The sequence below is a fragment of the Terrapene carolina genome, unplaced genomic scaffold (assembly GCF_002925995.2).
Source record: "Terrapene carolina triunguis isolate 2854851 unplaced genomic scaffold, T_m_triunguis-2.0 Scaffold30, whole genome shotgun sequence".
Classification (NCBI taxonomy): domain Eukaryota; kingdom Metazoa; phylum Chordata; order Testudines; family Emydidae; genus Terrapene; species Terrapene triunguis.
In genome coordinates this window covers 748,762-770,673 of record NW_020664381.1, presented here as the reverse complement: position 1 = coordinate 770,673, position 21,912 = coordinate 748,762, and the positions used below count along the sequence as shown (strand labels likewise).

Here is a 21,912-nt window from a genome sequence, read left to right as displayed (position 1 = left end):
AAATATATATTGAACACCTCTGCCTTTTCTGCATTACTACTGATAAATCTACCATTTTCATCTAGTAATGGGCCAATACTATTGTTAGGATTCTTGTTGTTGCTAATACACTTTAAAAAACTCCATACTGTCCTTAACTCTTCCGGTCATAGATATCTTCTTGTATCCCTTTGCTTTCCTTATCAATATTATACCATTCCTAGCTTCTGATTTATATTAACTACTGTCAACTTCCATTTTTTCCATTTTTATATAATATATATGTGTGTGTGCCTTCACTTCCTCTACCAGGTAGATTTTTTTTTTTAAACTAATATGGTATTCTTCCTCAGTTGTGAGATTTTGGGCATTTAGTATGGTGTTCTAAATGAGTCCCAATTATCATTCACATTTCTCTGATTAAATTCCTCCTCCCACCTGACTTGGGTATAAGTGTGTTAAATTTTGTGAAATTAGCCCTTTTAAAGTACCACGTATATATATTACTGCTCTGGACTTTACATATTTAGTGTGCAAACAGAATAATCAAGTCATGATCACTTGTAGCTTAGCTACCATTAATTTTTAGTTCTGTGACCAGCTCCTTTTTATATGTTAAGATGAGGTCTTATATAGAGTTTCCCCCATGTTGGATGCAACACTTCTTGAATTAGGAAATTGTCATCTATACTATTTAGAAATCCAAGGATATTTTATTGCTGGCAGCATGAGACATCCAGAATATGTCACTCAAATTGAAGTCCTCCATGACCATGTAGCATTTCCCCCTATATATTATAGGTAAGTGTGTAAGGAGCTGGTCATCCTGTTCCCTAGTGTGTTTTGCTGGTCTGTAGTAGACACCAACTAATACCCCATCTTGTGCTTTATCTGTTAGGACACTGATCCATAAATATTCAGGATCATTTTATTCTAAGTTGTCAGTGATTCAGAAACAGGTAATGTTATTTTTGACATAGAGTGCCACTCCCTCGCCCCTTTTGCCCACTTTATCCTTTTTAAATAGGGTGTAACCATTGATTTTAACATTCTAATCACCACCAGGTTTCAGTAATAACAACCAGACTGAATTTATGCTAAAAAAATGAGCAATTCCTTTTATTACCAGGGTCCTAGCATTGGTGTTTAGGCAATTAAAGAATTTCTTCTCTTTATGTCCTTTGATTCCTTTAATTTTCTTCTCAACAGCTAAATCTGTTCTATATGAATGCTCATACCTTCCCTCTTTTTACCCTCTTTAAATCTTGCCCTATTTCTAGGACTACATGAGGAATAAAATTAGTTTTAAAAAATCTCAGCAATATTAGACTCAAACCCAGGCTTCACACTGTCCCAACCTATGGAGGCCCCATGATTTCCTGTGGCACTCCTGTCTCCTCTCCCCCCCACTCCCTTTACCTCCAAAAAGATCCTTAAGAGGACAGCACATGCAAACCTCCTCCAACCCTCCCTCCATCATTTTCTCATCTGATGTCTTCTGGAGGAAAACACAGTGGTCTGCTAATGCCTCAAGTATCTTCATGGGGAGGACTGCACAACGACAACCCCATGTGATTCCCTCCCATCCAGACTAACACAATTTCCTCCCACAGCATCCTTTCCCATCCAGTCTCCACACTTCAGTAGCACCCTTCCACCTAGGTCCTGTCCTCCTTCAGCACCTTTCTCTGCTTACACTTGGTGTCTTACATGAGGGAGGGTCAAGGGACTGTTTTTAATTCCTAGAGGAGCAGTGTTAACCCTCCCCCATAGAGTAGAATACAATCCCTAGCCCACAACAATACATATAACATGTACCGATAAAATTCATAAAGCTAATGTGTTGTACTTAAAGTACTGCACAGGATCTTTTCAGGGGGAAAAAGGCAAAACGCCACATTTATTAGTAATGCATGTATTAATTAACATTGTATCATATGCATAGTGTGTGTATATATATATATATATATATATAGTACACTCTCTCACACACACACACGCACACTCCGTCTTGTTGTTGTTACCAGTTAGTTGCTCCCCTTAACTGCACTGGCCAGGTGAGTTAGATGGGGGAGGGGGTGGAGCCGGGCTTCTGCCGATCCAGATTGGTGCTCCCATGTTGACAAGACGAGACCCGGGGTCCTCTGCAAGACACCTCACTTTTATAGCAGCTTCCCTCTCATGCAAATCTATACCAGATTCAAAATCTGTGTCTGTGTCCATTGGTCCTTTGTGCTGCTTTCTTCTGGGTGTTGTCCCAATGCTGCAAAGAGGGTGTTTCCAAAAGAAGGTGCTTGCTTCTAACCCCCGAGGCTGTCAATATGTCTGCTTGTCTGGCTCCCAGCCCCTCTCCAAAGGTTGAGGCTGTCTGGAGGTGCTGCCTTCCATGCCTTCCTCATTCACACCTCGTTCATTCAACAGGACAATTGATTAAGAGTGTGTGTGTGTGGGGGGGAAGATCTTGTTCTACTGCTAGCAAAAAGACATTTTTCTTCTATCTTATTCTCTCCTTAGGGGCTATAACATTATACCGAGGGCAATGCAAAGTTTCTACATGAGGCTTTGATACAAAGTTTCCATATACCAAGGCTCATCAATACAAGGTTTCTATATGAGGCTTTGATACAAAGTTTCATGAAAACAGAGGTCACACATGGGTAGACCCACTACAAGGTTATATGAAGAGACACAATGTAAAGTCATATGAAAATTATCAGAGATTGATCTAAAAATGTAGTAATCCCCAGATATCCTGCCTGCAATTGCAGTACTGAGGCCACAGGATCTCTCTGCACAAAGACAACAGTGTAGAGTTGCAGAAAACAAGGGGTGAACAGCTGCTTGGGGGAGGTGGGGCTTTGGTGGATAAGGGAGAAAGTACTAGAGCCACTGTGTCCTCATTATAGTTTATCCCAGGAATCAAAAACTGGCCCTTTGAGGTATTGGTTCTACACTGAACACAACTGAAGTTCTAGATCTCAAATCCAACCATTTCCAATTCAGTTTTCAAAATTTGGATTTGGCGTTTGTCTTTTTTCATTCTAGCTAAATTTTAGAAAAATTGCTTTGTGATTAGAAATATGGAGTCTTGAATAAGTGAATACATAGTTTTATTTTAAATCACAACTGTGTATTAAAGAATCACTGCTTTTTAGCTGTTGTTTCACTGCTCGACCTCTCTATGGCGTTAGCATCTTGACCATTCCCCTGAGATAGTTTTATTGACCATAAATTTTGCTCCTGGGTTAACTGTCATTTTTCAATAGTGTTTTCAGGAACCATATTTTCTGAGTACACTTTCATAATTTCTGCATCAGTTTTATGCTAGTTTTAAATACTAGTTTTAAAATGTCAAATCCAATTCAATATTAAGTGCTAATTTAAAGTAGGCTTTTTAAACTGCTGTGTAAACCTATAATACAACCTACTAGCTCTCTGCATATGGGATGAATAATTCTTAACATTACATTCTGCATATTTTTTCATGTAGTATTTTGAGAGAGTACAATTAAGAAGGATATCAAAAAAGCTGATTAATAGTTCTTGACTCTGTGTTTGATTTGATATGGAAGAGCTTTCTTTAAGACAGTACACAGTTGTTCCGATTTGCCATCACTGGATTTATTTTGGAATTTGCCTTGTGTTGCCCAAGCAAATGGATGTTGATCCAGAGAGTAAAATACAAAGGTTCCACATACAGTGGAAAGAAGATCAGCAGTCACAATATTTGCTTTCTTTTGCAAGCACTAGCAAAAGCAACATTGGAGGTTGTAAGATGAGGGCAAGTCAACAATAAAGACTGGGCAGTTTATTCTTTTTTAATATATCCTTTTTTCCCCTGCAAATAGAAATGGTAGAAAAAACATCTTACCTTTTTTTTTTTTTAAACCTTTTTTTTTTTTACTCTGTTTTCTGGGGGTGGGGGGGGGATTCATTTCCAGCTGATAAGCTATTTACCAAATTATTATTTCCATCTGAATTTTTCCTTGTTGATTCCTAGGTGTGTATCTGCTATCTTGTGCACCAATGAGCCTGGAATTCAATCTGCTGGAATAAGACAATGGCCTCTACGTCCAGTTGAAATAAAGGGGTGAGCAGCTTCCTTGCAGCTGGTACCATGTTAACTCCTCCTTTAACAGGCAGTGTGCAGATGGAGGCAAATTCCATTATATTTTCTTCGCTAGCCTGCCTTGGGCAGGAGAAATATCTTTTTTTTTTTTTTTTTACTTTGCTGTGTATGAACACAAAAACATAGATGGTTGTATAGAAAGTATTGGTACTACTACTACTGGTACTGCTACTAGTCATACTGGATCAGGTCAGTGGCCCACATTTATCTGTCTAACTGTTGCCAGTACTAAATGCTTCAGAGGAAGGTGTAGTTTAATAAACAAAAAATCCTATAAGGAATAATTATGCACTAATAATTCCATAGGAGAAGTTTCTTCTTGACCCCAGACAATTAATGGTTGGTTTATACCCTGAAAAATACAGTTTTATATCTCTTATAACTATCTGCCGTATTTAGTCTTACTGCAGATGACATTGTTTATATCTGTTTCTTTATTGAATCCTACAAAGCTCTCTTTTAGCCATATCTTGCACCAATGAATCCCACAAGGTAGTTATGCCTTGAGTTAATATCATTGGGTGTCCACTTTCTTAGTTTATTATGAGAGTAAATAGGAGAACATGGTTGACCTGTATACCATGAGCAGCACCCGACCCATGTCCCTGTCCCCCTTCCCCCAGGGCATGCAGCCCAGGGCAGGTGGAGGGTCGAGGGTTTCCCACAGCTGCCTGGGCTCCCTGAACAGCTCTTACCATGACCCAGCTTCCAGCCAGGCCAGGAGGAGGGGCCGGGGGGGAAGGGGAGGAGCAGGGGGCGGGGCCTCATTACGGGTAAGGTGTGGGGGGGCAAATGTTCTTTGTGCCCAGGGCCTCAATATATCTTAATCCACCTCTGCCCTCTATGATAAGGACTGGAAGAGACTAGATCTCTTTGGACAAAAGGCATACTCATCAGTGACTCTATAATTCAGAATTGCTGATTGTGAGGCACTTATGTCAAATTATAGTAATACAAATGACTCAAAGTTACATGATTTTATTGATTACATCCCTGAGGACAAAAAAGAACAGTTCTAGGCAATCATCACAGAGGGTCAGCTGCTGGCAGGGCATATACTGTCTGAAGCCAGCCTTTAAGACATCGCCTATGTGGTCTGGCATGTTTTACCACAAAGGTGGTCGTGGCCACATGCCCTAGAAGTTGTAAAACAGGTTCTGGCTGATACCTGCGGACTGGCTCGTACTGTAGCAATCAAATTTGCTAGGGTAGTGAGCAAAACTCTCTCGATTCCAATTGAAGTCAAGAACTCCTTGTTCCTACATTCATCTATCAATGAAGATGGCCTTTCTTGTAGCCATCACATCCACTTGTAGCATGGAGAAAATGGGGACCCTTCTGGCGTACCCGTCCTACGCAGTCTTCTTCAAAGTTAATGTCACATTAAGACCCCACCCAAGGTGCCATCTTCATTCCATCTGAACCAACCTATCCACCTTCCATCTTTCTTCTCTAAGCCACAAGGAAATAAACAAGAGGCTTTTTTCCACATGCTAGATGTTCATAGGGCATTGGCCTTCTATTGTAGCTTTCCTGAACGATGTACCAATACCAGAGATTTGTAGAGCAGCATCCTGGCCGTCCGTGCAGTACGCAATTGAGCAGGACTCGGCATCAAAGGCTCTGTTAAGGCTGACTGACTGTCCTATCATCAGTAACAAAGCCAAATCTGAAGCCGCAGCCTTCCAACCAGGGGGACTGCTCTATAGTCACCTAAGGGGGAGCATCTATAGGGACACTCCTCAAAAAAGAAGAGAAGGTTACTCACCCTGTGCAATAACTGAGGTTCTTTGAGATGTGTGTCCCTATGGGTTCTCCACTACTCACCCTACGTCCCGTTGCTTTGGAGTTCAAACATGGACTCTGCAGTAGAGAAGAACTGATAGCATTTGGACTGCACAGTGCTATATAGCCACCACTCAGGGTGTGGGATGGGGTGCATATGTGGTCCAATGGGCACTGCTACCGAAAATCTCCGATCCTAGGCGTAGGGACGCAGACGCATCTAAGGTGGAGCACCCATAGGGGGACACATCTCAAAGAACCTCAGTTACTGCACGGCGTGAGTAACCTTCTCTCTTCTTTGAGTAGTGTCCCTATAGGTGTTCCACCTTAGGTGGACTGGAGAGCAGTGCCTCCTTCCGTATGTTAGCTAGAAATATGAGGCTGGACTGAGTTGGAAGGTCACCAAAACAGCATTATGAGGTCACCAAAACGGCATTATGGCTCAATTTTTCCATCTATAAAATGGAGATAATACTTTCTTCTTCGAGTGCTGTCCCTGTGGATGCTCCACTTCAGGTGTCAGTGCATCCCGGCGCCGTTGATCAGACATTTTGAGGAGAAGTGTCCATTTGGGGGACACATGTGCAGTAGTCATCTCGTGGCACCGTTGGCGCCTCATCTAGTGCGCACACGACCTGACCCCCCTCAGTTCCTTCTCCACCATCCTTGGCCTGAGACAGAGCTCCGTCGCAGTGTCCCAGCATCTCTCACAAACCTAGAGAAACATAATTAGAAATAGTTTTAGTTTTTTCCTAGTATAGTTGGTGTTTGGTTAGTCTTAGTCAGTTACTAAAAAAATCTCTGCGACTGGCCTCTGATCCAGGGCAACAGACTCTTTCCACAGGGGCTCCCCGGCTATATCCACCTCAACTAAGGACAACGCTCGTTCCTCTAAAAGATCAAGGAAAAGAGCCACGACTTCACCACAGAGAGAGCCGAATAAAAAGAAACTGTCTCCTGCTAGGTCGCTATCTTTGGTGCCTACCACTCCACGGGTGAGTACTTTTGAGGCACAGTGTACCTCTGGCAAAGACCGCACTGGGACCTCTGCCTAGCCCCATCGGAAGGACAAGGAGTCGAGGCATGTATCTAAGACTGCCTTCTCCTCTAAAGCACCGACCATACTGTTAAGAGACACGGCACCGAGGCCCACACCAGTGACTATGCCTCCACCACTGGTGCTGGCGACCCCATTGGCACCGACGGACAGAGCCAAGATGACACCATCCATACTGAGCAAGTTGGGGCCACAAGTCATCGGCACTGTCCCCGGTACCATCTAAAACAATGACATCAGTACTGACAGTGCCAAAATCAACGGCACCACACCAATTAATAAAAAAAAAAAGACCTTGTGGTCTCTTCAGTAGTGCAGTCACCACCCTTCAGCATCGATGGCTCACCTGAGCATACAGCATCAGACCAGCCTCGCCCACCCCCCCCATTATCGAGTGATGATGAGATGAACAGGAAAAGCATGCCTTCTCTTCACACCACTCTTCACCCACAGAACACAGACCACCCTGGGGACCCATTAAATCAAAGGATCCCTATGGACAAGACATGCAACCTTGGTATGGTCAACCATGGATGTGCCCACCTATGCCCTTTCCTATGCAATGGCCAGCCTGGGACCTATAGGCAGCATAGAGGGCTCATTACAACAGACCTTTAACCCCACCCAGAGGTAAAATAAGATCACCACCACCATCCTTCATACTGGAGACCTCGGAAGCCCAGGAGGAAACAGGGGATGAGAGGGAAGAGGGCACCGAGCAGGACATAGCATTACCTGTGCATAACTCTTCTTGGTCCCCACAGAGAGCCATAATGCCGCCACCTCCCACCACGGCTGATGATTTCAAACAGTTCCATGAACTGTTCAGAAGGGTAGCACAGAGTCAGGAGATCCCATTCAAGGAGGTGCAGGACACCCAGCACAAACTCCTCCAGATTCTCCAGACATCGTCTGACTTCTAAAATAGTGTTGCCCATAAATGACATCATCAGGGAACAGGCGGAAACCATTTGGCAAACACCAGCTACTGACCCATCAAAATGTAAGAAGCTAGATAGGAAGTATTACGTGCCCGCCAAGGTTATGGACTTCCTTTTTTTCTCACCCCCTACCCAATTCTCTAGTAGTAGAGGCCATAAACCAATGCGGCAAACCACAGTACAGGTCCACTCCACAGGACAAGGAGGGCAAGATATTCAACCTCTTTGGATGAAAGATCTATTCTTCGGCAACCCTACAATTCAGAGTTGCAAATTACAGCGCGCTCCTGGCCAAATATGACTATGATAATTATGGCAAACTGAATGAATTTATTAAAGACCTCCCAGAGGAGAGGCATGCACAGTTCAAAGCCATACTAACAGAAGGACAGCTGGTCGCCAGAACGGCACTACAGGTGTCCCTTGACGTGGCAGACACGGCGGCGAGAACAACAGCCACAGCCATAGTAATGCACAGAGCATCATAGCTGCAATTCTCAGGAATTCTGAAAAATCACCAAGTAAAAGGGGAAGGTCTCTCATTCGACAGAGGAAAAACTTTTCTCTGATAAAACCGATGAGATCCTCCACTCAATGAAAGATTCCCAGGCGACTCTCCATACTCTCAGGCTATATCACCTGCAATGATATGAAGACGTTACCGGGCATACCGACGCAGCAGAGACACCTTGTTCCAGCATCAGCAGCAACTACATTACGAACCCAAAAGGCACAGGCAAAGACCACAGAGACGTAAAGCATCTCAAACCCAATCCTTGACATCACAATCGATATCAACCAGATTTTCAAAATTATTGCTTGGTTGAGGGTCTGAACGAGCTCCCTCACCAGATGGCGAAACTATGAACCAGGCCTTTGGCCACCGCTTACATCCTTTTTACCATGTCTGGGTGTCAATCACTATGGACCAATGAGGTTTAGAGATCCCTTTTACCTTAGATGGAAGGTGTTATAGAAGTCTAGTGTTGTAATATCTAGGTACAAAATACGTTTCTTGTTTTGATTTTTATCCCAATATTAATGTGTGTAAGTTTTTTGTTTATGGCAATATAGCAATATACCTTTATCAAGAGAAATGTTATGTACGAAAGATTGTTATAATAGAAAAGTTTTATGAAGGACATTGTTAATATCTGACCCACCCACAGGGGTGCTGGAACTAGGGGTGTTGATGGTGTAGCAGCACCCCCTGGCTTGAAGTAGTAATAGCAGCCAAATACATGGTTTCTGCTTTCAGCAGTCCCACAATAAAAATTTGTTCCAGCATCTCTGCCCACCCATATCTATATTGATTAGATTAATGAGAATGCAATGCAGTATTAATAGTTCTTGTATCTTCAGTGCTTGCTTTGGGGTTGTGTGGGGCGAGTATAAGGAGAGTTGCATTTTAAATGGAGATGGGCCAAGAATACAAAATCAGGCCTAGGCTTTCAGTTATTAAATGACAGAATCTTAAGATCTGCTCTTGTGAGGTTTTTGACTTGGAATGGTGTATCTTCTGCCAAGATCAGGTGTTCTTATGAGGCTTCTACTATCTTGGACTGAAATATTGTAAAAATGCCTGTTCTCGTGAGATCTTTGCTGTCTCCAGACCAGAACCAGAAAATAGCCTCCTCCTAGTTTTTCATTAATACTGTAAACAAAGGTTTAAAGGATCTAGGAATATGAATCCAATCCTCTTTCTTCACAAAATTGAATGTCTTTCTAAAATTATGCTCTAGCTCAACCACAGGATAAAGGCTTGATTTAGGAATTGCTGGATGCTGTTCTATGGCCTGCACTATGCAGAAGATCAGATGATCAGAATGGACCTTTCTGGCCTTAAAATCAGTGAAAATGTACAGTAGTGCCCAGAGGCCCCAATCAGGATAGGAGCTCAATTAGGTTCCATATAAACACATACAAAGGTTTGTCCCAAAGAGCTAAGACTAAGGTTAAGATTTTGTCATGGTTATTGTTAGTAAAAGTCACTGGCAATAAATAAAAATTCACAGGAGCCCGTGACCTGTCTGTGACTTTACTAAAAGTAACCAGGAGACAGGGCTGGCGGAGGGTGGGGTAGGTAAGGAAGAAGAATGACAGCTGGAGCCCCAATGGGGGGTACGGACTGACAGCACCAGCCCCACTGCCATGGGCGGGGGGCACGCACAACCCCGACTCCAGCTCCAGCCGCAGCTGCGGGGCAGGGGCACACAGCCCCAGCTCCGGCCTTGGCAGCAGCCACAGTGCACAGCCCCAGCTCCGGCCTTGGCAGCAGCCAAAGTGCACAGCCCCGGTTCCGGCCAAAGCCATGGGGCAGGAGTACACAGCCCCAGCGGGGAGAGAGGAGTGGACAACAACGGATGGCTCCGGCCATGGGAGGGTGGCAGCGGCGTATGGCCCAGGCCCCAGGCTGGGGGGCAGGGGTTTGTGCATGACTCCAGCTCAAGCCCTGGCCAAAGGGGTAGGGGATACACAGCCCCAGCTGAAGGCGCACAGTCCCGGCTCCAGCCTCAGCTACGGGGCAGGGCACACAGCCCTGGCCAAAGCCACAGTCCCAGCTTCAGTCCCTGACAGCTGAAGCCAAAGAAGTCATGGAGGTCTGGTAAAGTCATGGAATCCGTGACTGCCATGACCTCTGTGACTAACTAGTATCCTTAGCTATGACCTTCCTCTGTTCATGATATGAAAGCCCTTCAACAAAATGAAAATGGAGAATATTCTTCAAACTATCTGAAATGTTTTCTCAATGGAAAACTCCACTTGAGACTGTTTTTAATATCTAGAAAATAGAATACATCTGGAAAACAATGAGTAATTAGTCATCTTAATGGTCACATACTACAGTGATATGCAAGAGTGTGGGAAAGATTTGGCAACAACCAAAGCACTCCTGATGACTAGACACATTACAGAAGGAAAACGTGTAGGGTTCAGAGCCTTAAATTGCCATAGCTCAATTAACTTAAATGTTTTGTTTGCGAGAGTGATGGCTGCCTAAAAAATGAATATAATTGCATTGTCAATTAAATAACTGATTCGCTTTGCTATTGCAGACAGAAATTTTGTCAACATTTTTTGCATTGTGTAGAATCCATTTTAAAAAAGATTATTTTTGTAACTGACATCTTTTCCTCTTTTCTAGAATGTGTTCTCACTTGTGATGATTTGACATTATAAACCCTTCATTAACCATGATGGCAACACAGACATTAAGTATAGACAACTATCAAGATGGACAACAAGTGAGAGCATTTTTTCTCCTCTATGTATTGCATTACTATTAGCAAGTGAAAAATGACCTTTTTGTTTTAGGTTAGGCTCTATATGTGATGTGATATGATGTTGCATCTTTGAGCAGTGGTTCCTAAAAAGTCATGCCATTGATCCGCACTCTGAAGACCTGTTCTCCGTTATTGCTGTATGCCAGCTTGAGCAGTAGGTACAAGTCTTCCTGCCAGTAGATAGAGACAGTGTTAACTGTCAGAAGGAAAAATGAGTTGTTGCTTCCCCTACAAAGAAGCCTGGTTAGCTGAACAGTCAGTTATCTTTTATTTCCAAAGAGGCAATTCTCTACATTGCTATCTTCTGTTTGGAGTACCTCTTGCTTTTATTTTGGAGAGCTTTTTTTCCATAAATCCTTTTCTTTGATTGGTTTACTTAGTTTAGAATACTTATGTGCCTTGGTAAAGAGCTGGTTGCAGGGTGGATAAAAATCAATGATTTAAAAAAAAAATCAGATTTTTTTTTTTAATTTTATTTAAATTGGATTTTTTTATTAGTTTTTTTTCCTCAAAAAGCATTTATCTAAAGATAGTTTTATTTAACATACATTATAGCTCAAAGATATCTCATCGTGGAATAGGGATTATAAATTCTAATTCTGTAGTATGAGACAATATATTCATGTAATGTTTAAGAAAAGTTTTGTAAATGAGTTCCAATAGTTCATGGATTAGGGACCCAATCCTATGGGGTTCCAGGGACTTTTGTATAGATTATTTAGGTTAATCTTTCTGTCTACCCAATGGGACTCAGTGCTCAGTTTAGAAGATACCATAAGTGATGCTTAGTTTTGCAGTTCTCAAACAGTGGATTTGTGTCTCCACTCCAGAGATAACATGCTTGTTAACAGCAAAAATGTTTTTAAATAAATACATAATATATAGAAGTGAGAAATAAGACATCAACCCTATTGTTCCTCTGCAAATTTGTGTACACAGAGTCAATCCCTTACATCTCTCTAAAAGTGCAAAGTTTCAAAAAGTTCAATGAATAGAAGATCGTTGGGGGCGGAATAGATCTGGACAAGGAGAAGAAGTCTGGAGATAAATGTGAGACAGGAGGGACAGGCAGTAGAAACAAAAGTGAAACTGTTTGAGCAGCATATTCCAGAAGTCTTGAGGTCTTTCTGAGTGTAGCCTTCATTGATTTGAGATCTGCCATACCATTCTCTCACTAGAAGGGAAAACCTATAATGGCAGCAGGCCATAAGAGATCCAGTTTGGGAATATTTTAATGAAGTTCCTTTACCTGTGGGTAAGACAGGCATGCTTGCAAAATGCAAACAGTGCAACAAAGAAATGCAAGGCCTGGTTGCCTGAATGAAACAACATCATGAGAAGTGTTCCTTCTCAGGAGGAAGCTGCGTTGAAGATGATCAAAGGAACATGTCTGAACATGCAGGATCTTCAGGTTGGTAAACTTTTTTTATTTCATACTTCTTTCTTAAGGACTGCCTATCTTCCTTCTGGACTATTCTTGAATTCTCATGTTCGAGCAAAAAATATAGTTGTTACTCTCTGCTACTATCATTTTAGATGCAGTTGTGATCAAATAAATAGCTGAAATAGGCTGATCTTCCTTTTACAATTTCACCTTTAAAGTAGTACTGAGTGTCAGTGAATGCAATGAATAATACACCTCTACCTCGATATAACGCTGTCCTCGGGAGCCAAAAAATCTTACCGCATTATAGGTGAAACCACGTTATATTGAACTTGCTTTGATCCACCGGAGTGCGCAGCCCCGCGCCGCCCCCCCCCCCAGCCCCCCGGAGCACTGCTTTACCGCGTTATATCCGAATTCGTGTTATATCAGGTAGCGTTATATCAAGGTAGAGATGTACTAAATGAGCAGTATGCTGGTAATAATTAAATAATGGCATTGGCTTATTTTGTTTAGGAGAATCCATCCTCAACATACAGGATTCTGAAGACTACCCACCTTCAAGATCACCATCATTTTCTATAGTTTCAGAGTTATCTGCCAATGATAGTGTAGTCACATCATGTATGTCACATAGCCACAGTATATCACCTGTAGCAAAAAGAAAAAAAAAAATCTCCATCATCCAGAAACAGCCATAGATAAGTTTGTGATAAGAACCAGCAGATTACAAAAAGACGTAATTGATGAAAAAATTGCCCGGTTTGTTTATGCAACAAACTCTCCTTTCCATATGATTGAGAACCCACACTTCATTAACATGGTTCAGTCCTTAAAACCAGGATACAGTCCACCAACAGAGCAGATGTCGCAGGCAAATTGTTGGATAAAAAGTGTATGAAAGTGAAATTGAGCAGTGTGCAAAAGGTCTAGAGGGTAAAATTGTTAACCTGAGTCTTGATGGGTGGAGCAATGTCCACAATTATCCTGCTGTATGTGCTTGTGTGACAAAAGAAGAAGGGAATGTCTTCCTTACCGAAACAATTGATACATCAGGAAATGCACACGCAGTAAAAGCTATAACAAACTGAAAAAAAATTCAAATGTCTAGTATGCAGCTTGGTCACAGACGATGCTGCAAATGTATCCAAGATGAGAAGAAATTATTTAGAAGAGAGTCCCAAGCTAATAACATATGGTTGAAGTGCTCATTTGATGCACCTCCTAGCCAAAGACTTCAGTGTTCCAGAAATAAAGGCTAATGTTGTTGAAATTGCAAAATACTTCCATAATAGCCACTTTGCAGCAGCTGCTCTGAAAAACATGGGAGGAACCACGCTAACTCTCCCACAAGACGTGTGATGGAACTCAGTAGTGGACTGTTTCGAGCACTATATCAAGAACTGGCCTAATTTGATGACAGTTTGTGAATAAAATTGGGAAAAAATAGATGGCACTGTCACAGCCAAAGTTCTCAACACTGGGCTTAAGAGAAATGTTGAACATATGCTGAGTACCCTGAAGTCTGTTTCTGTAGCCTTGAACAAAATGCAGGGAAATAGCTGTTTTATTGCTGACGCTGTTGAAATTTGGAAGGAACTGAGTGAGATCTTAAAAAGAAAAATATGCAATAACAGAGTTAAATTACAAGTATTAAAAAATGAATGGGACAAGCACTATTTACAGCTCATTTTCTTGCAAATATTCTCAATACTCAGTACCAGGATCAAACCTTAACTGCTGAAGAAGAGGAGTTGGCTATGACATGGACATCCAGCAATCATCCCTCCATAATGCCAACTATAATACCCTTCAGACAGGGCCGGCTCCAGGCACCAGCGAAGGAAGCAGGTGCTTGGGGCGGCCAATGGAAAGGGGCAGCACGTCTGGGTCTTCGGCGGCCATTCGGCGGCGGGGCCCTCAGTCCCTCTCTTCCTCTTTGAGCTACTGCCGAAGTGCCGCCAAAGAGGAAGAGAGGGAGTGAAGGGCCCGCCGCTGAAGTGCCGCCGATTGGCTTTATTTTTTTATTTATTTATTTTTTTTTTTGCTTCACCGCTTGGGGCGGCAAGGAAGCTGGAGCCGGCCCTGCCTTCAGAGCTAAGGGTGAACCATTCAAGAAATATGTTTGCTGCTGATGTTTTAAAGAAAGTCACACCAGTGAACTGGTGGAAGTCACTTAAGTACTTGGATTCAGAGACTATTGAAGTGAATATCTCACTTTTAACAGCAGTAGCTTCTGCCAGCGTAGAAAGAATATTTTCTTCCTCTGGACTAATTCATTCCAAATTGAGAAATCGTTTGGGACCTGAAAAAAGCTTGTTTTTATTGTCCAGATAACGAACAAATAGGAAAATGAAGGTGAAGACAACTGAGTTAGCTGCAGAAGCCAATATTTTAAATTTCTCATGTTGACCTGGCTGACATAGTCGATTTTAATTTTTGTTTTTGTTTTTTCAATAAAACAGTTTTAACAAAAACAAAACTGATTTTAAAAAACTTGAATGTTTAACTAAATTCAAAATTCATATGCTTGTTTTGTTAAAATATTAAGTTTCCTGTTGAAGAAAAAAATCCAGAATACATAACGTTGTTTTAGTTAAATACAATTTTTTTAAATGTCTGTCTGGTGATGTTCTCCTCCTAGTACAGCAGGGCAAGAAAATCCTCCAAATATTAAAGATTAACATGTTGAATTGGAGATAGTTCACCTCCCAGTGACTTCATAAATACCTGCTTCAATTACCTTTGGTAAATGAAATAACCAAACAATCATTCCTTTTCTGATATAGCTGTAAAACGAATCTGAAAAGTTTTCAAAATAAATCACTTAAATGTATAGTGTGTACGTTCTAAAAATGAAACCTACATCTGTCTCTGAGTTGTGAAGAATATGTATTAAGGTTATAACAACCAACAAGAATGCGGGAATTCTACGGCCAAAAAATTAAAAATTCTGCGCCATAAATTAAAAATTCTGTATACAATAGTTTAAAATTTGGCAAAAGTCTGCATATTTTATTTGTCAAAATAACACAATATAATCATGCCAGTTTCAATTATTTTGGTAATTTATTTAAAAAAAAAACCTGTCAGCAAGTATGTAATTTGAGTAATAATTTATTTAAACTACAATACAGAAATGTATTTCCTGACCCCTCAGAAGCAGTGTAAAGACTTGGGGAAGTCATAAGAACGGCCGTACCGGGTCAGACCAAAGGTCCATCTAGCTCAGTATCCTGTCTACCGACCGTGGCCAATGCCAGGTGCCCCAGAGGGAGTGGACCGAACAGGCAATGATCAAGTGATCTCTCTCCTGCCATCCATCTCCATCCTCTGACAAACAGAGGCTAGGGACACCATTCCTTACCCATCGTGGCTAATAGCCATTAATGGACTTAACCGCCATGAATTTATCCAGTTCTCTTTTAAACGCTGTTATAGTCCTAGCCTTCACAACTTCCTCAGGTAAGGAGTTCCACAAGTTGACTGTGCACTGCGTGAAGAAGAACTTCCTTGTATTTGTTTTAAACCTGCTGCCTAGTAATTTCATTTGGTGACCCCTAGTTCTTGTATTATGCGAATAAGTAAATAACTTTTCCTTATCCACTTTCTCCCACATCACTCATGATTTTATATACCTCTATCATATCCCCCCTTAGTCTCCTCTTTTCCAAGCTGAAGAGTCCTAGCCTCTTTAATCTCTCCTCATATGGGACCCGTTCCAAACCCCTAATCATTTTAGTTGCCCTTTTCTGAACCTTTTCTAGTGCCAGCATATCTTTTTTGAGATGAGGAGACCACATCTGTACGCAGTATTCGAGATGTGGGCGTACCATCGATTTATATAAGGGCAATAATATATTTTCAGTCTTATTCTCTATCCCCTTTTTAATGATCCCTAACATCCTGTTTGCTTTTTGGATTGCCTCTGCACACTGCACGGACATCTTCAGAGAACTATCCACGATGACTCCAAGATCTTTTTCCTGACTTGTTGTAGCTAAATTAGCCCCCATCATATTGTATATGTAGTTGGGTTATTTTTTCCAATGTGCATTACTTTACATTTATCCACATTAAATTTCATTTGCCATTTTGTTGCCCAATCACTTAGTTTTGTGAGATCTTTTTGAAGTTCGTCACGGTCTGCTTTGGTCTTAACTATCTTGAGCAGTTTAGTATCGTCTGCAAACTTTGCCACCTAACTGTTTACCCCTTTCTCCAGATCATTTATGAATAAGTTGAATAGGATTGGTCCGAGGACTGACCCTTGGGGAACACCACTAGTTACCCCTCTCCATTCTGAGAATTTACCATTAATTCCTACTCTTTGTTCCCAGTCTTTTAACCAGTTCTCAATCCATGAAAGGACCTTCCCTTTTATCCCATGACAGCTTAATTTACGTAAGAGCCTTTAGTGAGGGACCTTGTCAAAGGCTTTCTGGAAATCTAAGTACACTATGTCCACTGGATCCCCCTTGTCCACATGTTTGTTGACCCCTTCAAAGAACTCTAATAGATTAGTAAGACACAATTTCCCTTTATAGAAACCATGTTGACTATTGCTCAACAGTTTGTTTTTCTACGTGTCTGACAATTTTATTCTTAACTATTGTTTCGACTAATTTGCCCGGTACCGACGTTAGACTTACCGGTCTGTAATTGCCGGGATCACCTCTAGAGCCCTTTTTAAATATTGGTGTTACATTAGCTAACTTCCAGTCATTGGGTACAGAAGCCGATTTAAAGGACAGGTTACAAACCTTAGTTAATAGTTCCGCAACTTCACATTTGAGTTCTTTCAGAACTCTTGGGTGAATGCCATCTGGTCCCGGTGACTTGTTAATGTTAAGTTTATCAATTAATTCCAAAACCTCCTTTAGTGACACTTCAATCTGTGACAGTTCCTCAGATTTGTCACCTACGAAAGCTGGCTCAGGTTTGGGAATCTCCCTAACATCCTCAGCCATGAAGACTGAAGCAAAGAATCCATTTAGTTTCTCCGCAGTGACTTTATCGTCTTTAAGCGCTTGTTTTGTATCTCGATCATCAAGGGGCCCCACTGGTTGTTTAGCAGGCTTCCTGCTTCTGATATACTTAAAAAACATTTTATTACCTTTGGAGTTTTTGGCTAGCCATTCTTCAAACTCCTCTTTGGCTTTTCTTATTACATTCTTGCACTTAATTTGGCAGTGTTTATGCTCCTTTCTATTTGCCTCAATAGGATTTGACTTCCACTTTTTAAAGGAAGTATTTTTTTATCTCTCACTGCTTCTTTTACATGGTTGTTAAGCCACGGTGGCTCTTTTTTAGTTCTTTTACTGTGTTTCTTAATTTGGGGTATACATTGAAGGGTAATGGAGGAGTTGAGGGACAGGAAAGTAATTGCTGGGAGGGAGCCTGGGTGTGAACTTGGATGGTTGTTGGGTGTGGGTGGGAGAAGTATGGAACAGTTTTTTGCGGGGTGAGGCGGAAGGGTTGTTAGGGAGTCTCCCCTGTGCAGACCCTCACCTCTTTAATTCAATTAGGCAAATCTGCCCCTGTCCCCATGTGTCCCTGAACTCCCACTCAGCCAGCCACCTCTCTCACCATGAGCCTACACCCTTCTGTCCCCCCACTAGCCCTTCTGAACCCCAGTCTGTAATTCCCCAGCAGCTCCATATGTTCCACCCTGACCATCCCCCCATATCCCACGCCTCCTGACCTAGCCCCACAGGCAGGGCGCTGTGAGGACCAGAGCCTTTTCTCTTCCCTACCTGCAGCTGGGGCTGCTCCCACCCAGGAGCATCTGCTGTCTGTTCTGGCGCCACAGCAGCCCCTGGTGGGCAAAAGGCATAACTGCAGCACTTCTTGGCAGAATGTATTTTGTGCTGAGAAAAGAAAATTCTGCACTGCACATGATTTCTGTGCATGCGCAGTAGCACAGAATTCCCTCAGGAGCAGAGCGGTGGTTCTTTTTTTTGTTTGTTTTGTTTTGTACCTCAGGAGCACTCTGCCACAAAGTAGTCTTCTGGTTTTGGTGTGTCTTGGCTTCTGTCATCAGCAGCAAACAGCTGAAAGAAAGTAGCCCCCAGTTTTAGGTAACTTGTTTTTAATTTCCAGTGACTCAAGGTGAAGACCCCTCCACCTACAGACTCTGCAAAAATATGGCCCGATCTTTATGATTATATGCATGAGTCTGTTTTCCCATTGCCCATCCTTCCTTTCGTTAGCCAAAAAATAAGTCCATCGGTTATGTCTTTCTCCAGGCATAGTGGCTTCAAAATCATCTAAGCCTTCCAAGAGAACTTCTCGAGGGTCAGGAAGTTCTGTCATTTTCTCAAAATTTCCTGTTGAGCTAGAAGAGGGCTCAGCCGTGTCAGACAACAAAGTACAAACAGCCTATGCAAGACTTACTTCAGGATAGTGTCTTAAATTCCTTTTGTTCGTTGTGTGTGGAATTAGGTGCAGCTTTGTCTTTAGATGATGTCTGTGTTGGTTACTCTAATAATTACTAAGGGCCTGACTCTTCCTTCAAAGGATTGCTCCTTTGGTGACAACTCTTGTGAGGGTGGGTCCTTCTGTGGTTTTTAATTTTCTTTCTGAGGCCTTGATCCTAGTGTGGTGGTGGTGCTTAAGACACAAACTGCCATGGTTCAAGCAGAAAAAGAATCTTTGTATGCCATTGGTTCAGTGCCCCCAGGCGGATGTAACTAACGCTCAAGCGGGAAGAAAAATGCAATCCTTTTTGAAGGGAAGATTGGATTCCATGGTAGGTAAGTTCTTCAAGTGGGATGATCTTTCTGTCCCCGTTAAGTGGGCTCTTAGTCTAAAGATACCTTGCGGTAGGTGAAGAAGAATGGAAGTTCCATTTTAGAAAGCCATCAAAGTCTCAAAGGCATTCCCAGTCCATTGATGCCGTTCAGGATGTGCTATATGTGCAGATTGAATTGCCCTACTGTAACTCTAACAATGTTCTTGTGGAGCTGTAATATACCCCATATGATCATGGAATAACATAAAACTACCCAAAGATTACAGGACTCTATATCCTGTTAGTAATGTTTAAATCATGACTCTTTTTAGGTTTATCTTTTAAGGTGCTTTGGTGCTTTCCTGTTTTGCATCTTTTTCTTGCCTCTTAATATTGCAGCTTTTACTTGTGCCCTGCACTCCCACACAAACTGCTGAGTAGCTGTTCAGACTGATAGTCTCTCTCTAACACACGCTATTGGATGCCTTTTTAGGCTGGTATCTTTCACCTAACTTGATTTTAATTTGTTGTTGTTCTGTTTTAAGCTGATTAAGTTTGTTCTGCATGGATGTGAAGATGAGCTCATTTAGTTGAACTGGCAAACTTGTTAAAATATTTTTAATGGCAATTACTTTGCTCCATTCTGCTGAAAAACTAGTAAATATTGCTCTTTAAATACAACTACTGTTATTTTCTGTTGCTTTTTACATTGAGTAGGTATTCCTATATTGTTTAATGTCATCTGTATATGTAAAAGTTTAGAGGTAATTTGTAAGGCGAAATTGCATTCCTGATTAGTGAAAGACTGCAACAAATGCTATATTTCAGTTCTGTATAACAAAATGTGAATTTTAATGGATGAAGAAACTAGCTCCAGAGTCCCTATTTGCATCAGTATCTCTGTGGAAAGGGAGAAGGAAATCAATAGGAGAGTAACGTTTTTATTGTGGTTTCACCACAAAGGCTGTTAATCCAGCCTTTTCATAAACTCGTTTTTGGAGCAATATATGTCTAACCTATTCCAAAAATAGCGGTTTGTGAGACACAAAATGCTTTAGCAGTTCACTAATATCAATCATTCCAATTTTAAAGCTGAGTGCTGAAACTTGAAATGACCTTTACACTATCCAACAAAAAGTGTCAAGGATTAAATGAGTTTCTTGTTACTGCTTATGCTTTTTGTATAATTGCCAAATCATACCAACCTTCTGGCAATTTACTAGCTTTTTGCATTGCTATTTACTTAGAAAACAGTGTACTAACTAATAAATCTTTGTGCTTGGTGACGTAAAATAACTTATCCTCCTTTTTCTACAGATGCAAGTAGTAACCGAGTTAAAAACTGAACAAGACCCAAACTGCTCTGAAACTGATGCAGAAGGAGTGAGTCCTGCCCCTGTAGAATCTCAGACGCCAATGGATGCAGACAAGCAGGCCATTTACAGGTAGTATTATGGACTTCGGTTGTGTCTTTGAAGGGTAAAAAGTATAGTTTTAGGTGTTTTTTCTTTTCTTTTTTTTCTTTTTTTTTTTTCTTTTAACTAGGCAGATTAAAACCAGATGAGCTGTAGTTTGCAAGTAAACAATGAGTAAGTTCAAATAAAATGGTTTCATTTTCAGACTCTTTACTTAAGGCAAAAAATTTCCCCAAATTTAGGATTCTGTTGCATGATCTTGAAGGCTATTATGAAGTGCAGATATGTCAGTTATTAAAAACCGATATTGCTATAGCTGTAATGGGCATCAAGCTTTAAGTTAGCAATAGTATTTTGTTTAGGCTATTGAGGAATAGTGACTTTAACTCATACTGTCCCATTATATTTTATATGTTAGAATTAGCTTCAATAGTATCTGAGGCCTTTCCTCATTTATTTTATTTTATTTTATTTTTGTGATCAACCAAACCTGTACCACTTTTTCTTTAGGTTAAAAATAAATAAATAAATAAAAATGTGCCTTTTCTCACAACTCTATAATACAAAAATACTTATCTTAGCACTTTTCATTTGAAGATATTAATCAGTATGTATAAACTGCAAAGTGAGGGTGTAATTGTAGCACAGATAGGCATACCTGTGTTAGCTTTAATCTAGCTAGTGTGGGTAACAATAGCAGTGTACACATAGTGGCGAGGACTTTAGTATGTGCTATCAACCAGAGTACAAGCCCTCCATGGACCCTAGGCATGTACTGTACTTTGGTTGGTAGCCCATTCTGAAACCTGTGCTGCTATGAGTACACTGCTATTGTGACCTGTGCTAACTAAATTAAAACTATCACATGTATGCCTACCCATGCTACAATCACATCTTCACTTTGCAGTATAGACATACCAAAAGTGCTTTACAAAGGCACTGTTATTGCCAGTTTACACATGGGGAAATGACACATAAGGAGGGTAAGTGACTTGGCCAAGATCACAAAATGAGTTAATGGTAGAATCATCTTAGTCCTGACCTGAGCCAAGTTAGCTAATTTCACGAGTCTCTCAAAATACAAGCCGTTCTCAGCTGTACCAAACCGTAAAGTGATTTTGTTATATTGAAATGGGGCACATATTGGAGACCAGATGGATGCTATCAGGCTTATTTTTTTGTAATTTAAATCTGGTTTCATTCTT

At 41.3% G+C, this 21,912-nt stretch overlaps 1 protein-coding gene across 5 annotated transcripts in view; it reads left to right on the top strand.

Moving 5' to 3' along the window:
• Positions 1-21,912, top strand: part of LOC112111323 (homeobox protein PKNOX1) — a 60,371-nt gene that overhangs the window by 12,012 nt on the left and 26,447 nt on the right. For all 5 annotated transcript variants that reach the window (XM_024206701.2, XM_024206704.2, XM_024206702.2 and 2 more), the window contains exons 2-4: positions 3,980-4,069; positions 11,037-11,136; positions 20,610-20,737. In XM_024206701.2, the coding sequence (XP_024062469.1) occupies positions 11,086-11,136; positions 20,610-20,737 (179 nt within the window). In that variant the 5' untranslated portion in view covers positions 3,980-4,069; positions 11,037-11,085. The remainder of the gene's footprint in view (positions 1-3,979; positions 4,070-11,036; positions 11,137-20,609; positions 20,738-21,912) is intronic.